The 9187-nt window shown below is 43.3% G+C and overlaps 1 protein-coding gene across 1 annotated transcript in view; it reads left to right on the top strand.

Moving 5' to 3' along the window:
• Positions 1 to 5: 5 nt before the first annotated feature.
• The window catches only part of LOC104272327 (double-strand-break repair protein rad21-like protein 1), a gene marked incomplete at its 5' end in the record, with an annotated part of 13417 nt that continues 4235 nt past the window's right edge, over positions 6 to 9187 (top strand). Inside the window, 8 exons of the mRNA XM_009867290.1 lie at positions 6 to 83; positions 1409 to 1538; positions 2899 to 2995; positions 4280 to 4386; positions 4781 to 4960; positions 5564 to 5665; positions 6555 to 6665; positions 7651 to 7880. Of these exons, the coding sequence (XP_009865592.1) occupies positions 6 to 83; positions 1409 to 1538; positions 2899 to 2995; positions 4280 to 4386; positions 4781 to 4960; positions 5564 to 5665; positions 6555 to 6665; positions 7651 to 7880 (1035 nt within the window). The remainder of the gene's footprint in view (positions 84 to 1408; positions 1539 to 2898; positions 2996 to 4279; positions 4387 to 4780; positions 4961 to 5563; positions 5666 to 6554; positions 6666 to 7650; positions 7881 to 9187) is intronic.

Raw genomic sequence — 9187 nt, forward strand, 5'->3', positions numbered from 1 at the left:
CCCACTGGGAGAAGAAGCTCACCAAATCTCACGTCTTCGAGTGCAATTTAGAGGCGACCGTTGCAAAGATCATCTCGCCAAAGGTACGCTATTGAACGATGGGGTGTGTCCTGGTAAGTGCTGGCGTCGAGCTGTGGCTGTTGTGGAGATTCACCAAATTGGACATTTCTGGGGCTATTTCAAAAGCAGTGTGAGGTAAATTCCTGATGCGATTTTAATTCAGCTCTCTCTCAGATAAAATCTCCATCCCATTAAGTGACAATTATATAAATGTTTCACTTGCCACCTTACTCCTGGAGATCTGTGGCGTGCATTTACATACCGTGTAAGAAAGTGTTACCACAACAGACTCGGATGGCACCAGTCTTTCTTCAGAGGTTTGGAGCGTCAGCTGTGGGTATTGTTCAACAGAATTTGGGAAATGCTGGTGTTGGAGGGAATTGTCTCAAAAGGACTGAGAAGTCAGCTACTTAAGCAATGTCAAGGGACTAAGAGAAGCGCCATGAAATTGCACACAGACTGTTTGAGGAGAACGCTGATCTTACAATAAATAACTTTCAGCATGTTGTAACCATCCTGCCACTTGCAGCGGATGTCTTCCAGCTTCCCCACGACAAGCCCTTAAATATGTGATTAACACACGTAGTGCTTGTGAGAGGCTCTGTATGAGCAGAGCCGGAGGCTGAAGTCTCTGCGTGTCTCAGGTGAGGTGGGACTGCAGCGAGCTGTCCTTGCGGTCACGGTCAGGGGACGAGTGAGGAAGGCTTTACGCTGTCATGAGATCCAGGGCTTTCAGCTGGTGCAAGCAGGTTATTTTTAATTTATTTTATTTTCTCCATGAAAATACCTCCCTGATATTTGATAGCGTCGATTTCATTGTTCGCCTTGCGTAGTTTGTGATTGACCGAGCGTTGTTAAAATGCTGTTAGTTGAGTATCCTCTCCTTTCCCCTGCCCGCTGTCTTGTCTAGCATCGGCACAACCACCCTGAGCGTGCTTCATGCAGGAAAACTTTGCGTAAATAAGGGCATAGTTATGGCCTTCATTTGCACAAATAAGGGCGTAGGTATGGGGTCTGCTCGCTTAAATAACCGAAGTGTCAGATACAGGGATATGCACGGCTGCTTTCTGTTTCAGGATGTGTTGAGCTGTTTGTTGGCAGTCAGCTGAGGTGGTTTAGATGAAGTAAGAGCACGGCAATGTTTGGCAACAGAAGCCACTAGAAGTTCCGAGGTCTGAAAATTAATTTCTGTTTACAGTCGTCAGTATCCGTACAGAGCCCTGTTGAATCTTGTAGAGATCGATACTGGTGTATGTTACTGGAACTCAGTTACTACTGTGTAATGTTTTCATTTTAGTATTTTTGCCAAAAATGCTAACTCCTGAACAACTTTTTTTAAATCATCAAGTTTGCAATAGCTCTGCGAACTTCTGGACACTTACTCCTAGGAGTGGTGCGGATTTACCACAGGAAAACAAAGTACCTCCTGGCAGACTGTAATGAAGCTTTGACAAAAATGAAGACAGCATTTCGCCCAGGTACATACTGAATTCTGCATTTTTCCATCTCTGTCCTTTACAGCTCTCATTTTAAAAGTTAATTTTTGATATTTCTCTTAAATACATATTATTGATCCCAAAGGAAGTTGAACATACTAGTGCTTCCTACTGGTGTTTAGCCTGGCTTAATTTGATGCCATTTCAGTTCTTTGACTCCTTTAAAAGTAGCAGTATCTCACGAGAAAGAGCTTGACTTGAGCCTCTGTTGCTAGATAATTAATTTTAATTGCTGATGACACCAACAACATGTCCAAGAGTGTGTTGGTGCCAGATCTGACAGTGTGCTTTGAGCTCGAGCCATGTAGCCAGCAAGAAGGCGTCAGCAATGACCGGATCCTTTTCCAACAGGCTGTGCCTTTATTGTACTTGGGCAACAAACACGGAGGCACCGTTGTCTAAAAAAAAAAGGCTAAAACCAGGACACCAGCATCTGTTGCCAGCCCTAACATGCTTTGTGACCTGGTCTGTTGGCAGAATAGTGAATACTCACTCTGCATTATTCACAAGGATAGGATTGTGATTAGTTAGTTAATATTTGTGAACATTTGGAAGTCTCTAGAGGACGCATGGTAAGTACACAGCACTATCAGCTTTGTACAGATACTACACCAGCTTACAGAGGACCCCATGGGACGAGAACAAGACACAACAGTTGTAACTGCAGCAACAGAGACTCTGACTACATGTAAGGGTGGGCAGAATTCCCAGTGGAAGTGGTAAAAATCTGAAACAGGCTGCCTAGGGATGCTGTGGAATCCCCATCAGCAACAATAGTCAGAAGTGATCCGGCTTTAGAAATTAACCCTGTTTTGAGCAAAAGATTGGGTTGGATGACCTTAAAAAATCTCTTCTCACCTGAATTGTTCCAGGGTTCTCTGATTCCCAGGTATTTGCACTCTCACTTTGCAATTATTCGATGCTGGAGAATCACATTGCACGGGCACTTACAGGCACGTTACAGGGGAGGAAAAGAAAAAGCAATAATTCATTTGAAGTGGTGACAGACTCTAGGCTAAATGTCAGCTGTGAGAATCTTTCAGGGACTTCAAGCAGCTGTTCATAAGCCAATGTATTTGCAGTATTTCAGGTCCTGTAATAGCAGAATCTTCTGTATTTGTCTGTAAAAAAATATGATTTCTAAAGTATGTGTAAACTAAGGATTTTAATTCCACTTCAGAGTCCTGATGGGAAAGTGCCCAAGCTTTACCTTTCCGTTATTTAGAATGGCAGCAGACCTTCCTGACAGGTTTAGAGTCTTATTATACGTTCTTGGGAGGACATTATTTTCATTGTATTGATACTTATGTTATTATGTTTTCTGTATTGTGGTTTTTTTTAGGCCTTGACCTTCCAGAAGAGATCGTTGAGGCAGCTTATCAGGCCATTACATTACCTGAAGAATTTAATGATTTTGAAACACCACTACCTGATTTAAAGTAAATGCTTGCCTAGTTTTTGTTCATTATTTTAGTATTTTCAGAAGTAAAAGATATCCCATGACTGGAATTGCTTTGCTTTGATAACTGAATTCTCCTAAATTCTGAGTCAGCCTCACAAGGCTACAGTTACAGGACTTGTGCTTTGGTAGAGCTCCTCAAAATCTGTTTAATTAACAGACCTTTAATGATTTAAGGTATTGAACTTAGATTTTTAAGCCTGTAAACAACTTTCTGCCCTGTAACAAAGATCTACAAGTTAATATAAACCCAGTTGTAGGGCCAAGGAAGCTCTGGTGTCGGCACAGTGTTGTACTGTTCCATTGTGTAACCGCGTTTAATTTCTGCTCCACTGCCCTTTGGGGCTGGGCTGTTTTATCAGCAGCAGTCAGCTTGGCTCCTGATGAAAAGCCAGCGTATTCCTCTGGCCTTTCTAACACAAATCAGCATTTAATGTAGAAAAAATCTGACAAAAGAGCAGGAGGCCAAGCCGTGGTTCTGATGCCTGTGGTGACCCTGCAGGTCTGCGCTAACCAACTCGTGCTGAGGCTTCCTCTGTCTCTCGTCACAAATACAGTTTGGTGGGATCTGTAAGAGTGTAGGATTTTGTGAATACAGGGTGACACCGTTGATTCCAGAACCTCAGTGCACTAACTCTGCGAAGCGTGCTGTTTCTGCCCACCCGGAGAGTCTGTGCGGTTTGATGGACGGGTGATGGTGGCCCACTAATTGAGACGCCTTCGACATGATGAGCGGCCAGTGGAGAGCAGGGCTTGGATGTGAACAAACTCGCCTGTGCCCGAGTTTACTGGCAAAAGGGCAGAGAAATAGGAAAGGGGGAGGATGGGTCACCCGCTAGAGATGGGGCCGTCACGGCCATCGCTGACTCAGTCCTCGCTGTCCACCATACGTTGGTGAAGCTTTGGCTGGCAACAGCAGCTGCTGCCTGCTTGCTTAGAGGTCTCAGTTTTAATAAATACATAGCACGGGTTTTCCATATGCTTATTTTTAGCTGTTAGAGGAAATTCCAAGCAGTGAATTTTTTCAATAAAATTTTAAATGACTTGGCTGGGAGTAGCTTTGGGAACTGATTGTTCCCTCTTCACAGAAATGAGGATCAGCCGGGGTGCCTTCAATGCCATAGAAAATAGAAACTGTCTTTCAGGGGTTTATCATAAAATGTCAGGATTGAAGACTGTTTAGTAAGAAATTTTCACATTCCAATGAAACGGTCAACAGGTTTCAGTTCACCCTCTATTTTGCATAATGTTTTTTTTTCATCAGTGCCATTGATGTTGCTGAACATTTTACCTTGAATCAGAGCAGAGCTGAGGACATCACACTCACAGAGGAGTACGGAAGCAATATGCTTCTTTGTGATAGAAACTTTGGTGAGAGAAGTTGAGAAATTAGAAATATTCCATAAGGAAAAGTGTGGTTTATATAAAACTTTGTACAGTCTGAGTCCTTTCCACATGTGAAAAAGTTATTATGAAAAGTGCATTTTTTTCGCACTTGTGCCGATTGGCCTGTCATACAGCCTTATGCTTAATTTTTTGTGTAAGTACTCTGCCTAAGTAATATAATATGGTATCGGAGGCTGAGAATCAAACCCAACATTTTCTTTTTTTTACTGAATTAGCTAAAATTGTTTCTTGTTTATTCCATTTGAGGTATGGGATGTCTTACAATCCCTTAGAAATTCCCTGAAGCGTTAGGAAATGAATAAATATGTGTTTCAAAAATGCCTGCAGATGAAACATCAGGAATTCTGTGTTTACTCAGACGAAGAACCGGAAGCACTAAGAAAAAAGAGTTTCTTGGACAGCAGAACCGCAAAGAGCAGTAACAGCCCTGACCACAACTCCGCCAGCGTGAGCAGAGACAAGTCTGTGCTGCAGGGAGATACCTTCTGTTTGGAGGAGGACTTATTTGGGGATGAGGAGGAGGATGTAGATATGATTGGTAGGGTTCACCGCAGATAAACAGAATTAGTTTCTTTCCAAACGTTTTCATTCTTACAGGAAAAAACAAGGCAGTGTGGAAGTGACTGTTTTCAAACGTAAATTTTCTATCGTTTATGGTTCTCGTGCTTTGTTTTCTTTTTACTTGTCGCTAAATCTGTGGTCGCTTAGGCATTGCCAAGTAAAATTGTTTTAAAGGATGTATTTTACTTTTTTAAAGACATTCAATTTATACTTGATGTTTATCAATTTCGTAGGCATTTTCAAAGGCGAAGTGCTGCAGCATTTTTATCCTTATTGCTGTAATAACAAAGGCAGCAAAGTCACTTCTACATCTTTATGGTTTAGAGCATTGATGTAAATCCCTATAGATTTATACCTTCTAAAAAATTATCAATACCATACTTATCAAAGAAAAGGTGGAAATCTCAAAATTAAGATTAATGCTCTCCCTCCTGTGCTGTTGAAGGCACCGTGGGCAGCGGCCCGTGGAAGCTGAGGTTTTTTTTCTTTGACCTTCAATGTGCAAAATGAGGCTGCATCAGGCTCTTTTGTGTCTGCTGAGGCTTACGATGCTTAAAGCTCTCTGCATTTTGTGTTTAAGAAATCTTGCTGAGGGATGAGCAAAGCAGCCTACATAAGGACTTGCTTGATCTGGAGGAAGAACGTCCTTTGTCAGAAGATCTGCCGGGGAACAGCACAGCCGGTGAGTTTGCGACGTTCGCTCCGTCTCACCCACGCACGAGCCCTCTGCTCCTGTGTTAATGCCTCAAGTTACTCACGTCCAGCTTCATGCCCTATCCCCTGCCTTTTTATTTTCATTTATTTTGCTTTTTGATTTTTTCCTGATATGCATGTTGGATATAATGTAATTTAACCTATGGATTCCGGATTTGTAATTTGACATTGCTTAGGAACACTTTTATCTGATGTCCTGCTGGATTCGCTGTTGATCCGCCCCACTGCTTAGTATGAAATCCCTTTTGTAGGTGAAACGAAACAGCGTGAGGGTGCGTTGTAACTTTGGACTTTCCCTAGGAGTATTCTGGCCTCATATTTCAGTGACAAATGACATAAAGGTGTTGTTAGTCTTCTTGGGGTTTGATGTTGATAAAAGAAATTAATTTTTGAAGCATTTCTGGGGTGTGGGGGTTTTTTTGTATGTTAACTCCTTTTACCCTCATCATACTGTTACTTTAAAACTGAGAATTCTGGCACAGCTTTCAAAGGAAACTGTGGCACTAGCCCCTCCCTGCACTACTCCTGGTGCTGCCTGTTCCTCTGATGTGGACCAAAACACTTTTCCCTCTGAACATTTTTCAGCAGGCAGATTTTCCTCCCGATGAGTTTTTCAACCCGTGCGGGTTCTGGTGTCAGCGAAGGGAAGCGCGCGGTGCAGAGCGTGGGCAGGAGCGGGGGCATCTATTGCTGTGTTTGGGAGATTAGAGACAAAATCGTGGTTTTCTGGCTCTGATCTTTTTTGTCTGATACCGTTCTCTGTTGTGAGATTGAGCGATTATTCCATTTTGTGAACTCTTTTGTGTGTGGTTTTTGGTTTTTTTTTGACGTGGGTTCTCTGCTGTATTTCCTTATAGTGGAGTTCAACTGCGCAAATGCCACCGTTGAGGAGGTCGGTCACCTAACGAATGAAATGACATTTTTGTCGAAAGAAGAAGGATTTGTGCTTGAGCCACTTGATGATTCAGGTCAGAGCTTGACCAGTCTCTTGCCAAATGTTTACATTAACTAGGCTTGTTTTTCTTCTTGTGAGTGAAAATATTTGCAAAACTCTTTACTCCCACTTTAGATTTCATCTGCTCCTGCTGTCAGACTTGTGTTTTATGGCAACTACTACCGGTATCAGGTTTTTCATCTGGTTTTTGCTCTGCAGCTCCACTGGCAGCGCAAGGCCGACCCGGTCATGAGTGTTACTGACGTTTCAGCTGAAGAACTGTCATCGCTAGTGACACACCAGCGATTCTTATGTGCAAAATAGCAATCGCAAAACTTTCAGGCCTCTGTATCACTTTGTTTTGTAAACTTTGAACTTTAACAAGATCCAAAAAGAAAAAAGTTTCATTCCTTCTGTGAGTAAATCTCTGTGTTAACCTGTCACACTAGTGGCTGTCAGCAAAGAACCGAGTTCATGTTGACACTCGTAATTAGAACACTGGAATTTCCCAGCCTGCCAAAATAACGTTCAGGAAGTTATGGCTGTAGCACCAGTCCGTGTCTGTCTTTTGTGTTTACTACATATATATAATTAAATTGCTAAAGGATTAAAATGACAAATACAGATATAAATTATGAGGTAATCAAACCTGCTGAGTACATTTCTCGGAATGATTAACTTCCTGATGGATTAAAGGCAGCTTATTCAGTCTTGTTGGTCTATCACGTGTTCTTATTCAGTCCTCATGTTCCTGGTTCTTCAGCCCCTCAGTCATATGTCTGCTGTAATTCGACATCCCTGCATTGTCTGCACAAGAACACACAGATAATATTTTATGAACACTTCTGAGGAAATGGCCTGTGCACTTGCACTTTGATTTTTTTAGGTCTGTGCGGTGTTTCAGGAGGTCAGCAGCCTGTCCGTTTGATTCGCAATGCTTTTTTCTGTGCTAAGCGTTCGGTGAATAGACTAGGGGGTGTTTGGTTTGGTGTTTTTTTTTAAATACTTGCTCTATTTAGTTGTCAACCAGGTGAAAAAAAATAAAAGAAAGAGGAAGTTGCTGGTGGATGCCGTGAAGGAGATCAGCAGCAACGCTATATACAACCAACTGAACAACTGCACGGACATTCTTGCTACACTGGACCTTGCACCCCCGACAAAGAAAACCATGATGTGGAAGAAGCTGGGAGGCGTGCGGAGCCTCCTGTCCCACGCTGCGCAGCCCGTGGTTCATGCCGAGCTGCAGAAGGTAAGGATCAGTTCCTTGCAGGTTTTCGTGCCGCCGTACGGACTAAGGGACTGTTGCACATCTCGGGGTGTAGGTGTGAGAGGTTTTCGCAGGCTCGGCTTTCGGCGAAGGCGTGGCAAAGCGCTGGCGTGTGGCCTCACCGACAGCACGGTTTTGCAGTACAGGCCAGTGAGATATCCGATGATTTGTGTAGTCACCACTAACTGCTTCATCAGAAAGACCTTCTGTAGAGCTCACGGCTTTAATCTCCAGCACTCCAACAAGTCAAAAATGACAGAGAAGGTTGAGAGCTGGTGTTTCATTTCACACACTGGCATCCAGCTGGCTGTACGCTGACACACAACTTTTTGGATTTCTGTCGGTTTCTTTTCAGCTTTCTGCTTGGCTTTCATAGAATCATAGCATCATTCAGGTTGGAAAAGCCCCTTGGGATCATTGAGTCCAACAACGAACTCTGCTCTGCAAAGCTCACCCCTAAACCATCTCCCCCAGCACCACATCTAAACAACTTTTAAACACCTCCAGGGATGGGAACCCAACCGCCTCCCTGGGCAGCCTGTGCCAACATTTGACTACTCTTTCTGTAAATTTTTTTTTCCTAATGTCCAGTCAAAACCTTATAATTTTCTATTTCCTTTCTGCTCTGTTATCAATATGAGGCAGCATCTTTGTTCTACATTTATTTTAAAGTTACGTCAGCCTTAAATATTATTCTTACAATGTTGTTAATGGCTTTGGAGAGATGGTGTGCCAGTTTGCGTCGTATTTTCCCAACTGGAGATTCAGCTTCCCGCAGCAGAGCAGCCGGGGCAGACTTGCCCTTCAGAGGACCGTGAGGTTGTTCAACCAAGTAACAAGCGACAGGACAAGAGGAAATGGGCTCAAGTTGCCCCAAGGGAGGTTCAGGTTGGATATTAAGAAGAATTTCTTTACTGAAAAGGTTATTGGGTGTTCAGGTTGCCCAGGCAGGAATGGAGTCCCCGTCCCTGGAGGGAATTGAGTCAGGTAAACACAGTGCTGAGGGATCTGCTTTAGTTGAGACCTTGTCAGCGTTAGGTTAATGGCTGGACTTGATGATCTTAAAGATCTTTTCTAATCTGGGTGATTCTGTTCCTGATCCTGCTATCGCTCTGGCCAGAGCACCCTTCCCCGGGGCTGTGCACCTCGCTGCTCCTTTTGCCTGGGAAAGATGCCCTCATTCCATGGAAACACCACCTATCAAAGCCTCTCATGTCCCCGCAGAGAGCTGGCAGACAACTCAAAGAAGCTGTAAATTCAGAGCTGGCGATAGGAGAACAAGGTGATAG

Source organism: Apaloderma vittatum, unplaced genomic scaffold (genome assembly GCF_000703405.1).
Source record: "Apaloderma vittatum isolate BGI_N311 unplaced genomic scaffold, ASM70340v1 scaffold35083, whole genome shotgun sequence".
NCBI lineage: Eukaryota > Metazoa > Chordata > Aves > Trogoniformes > Trogonidae > Apaloderma > Apaloderma vittatum.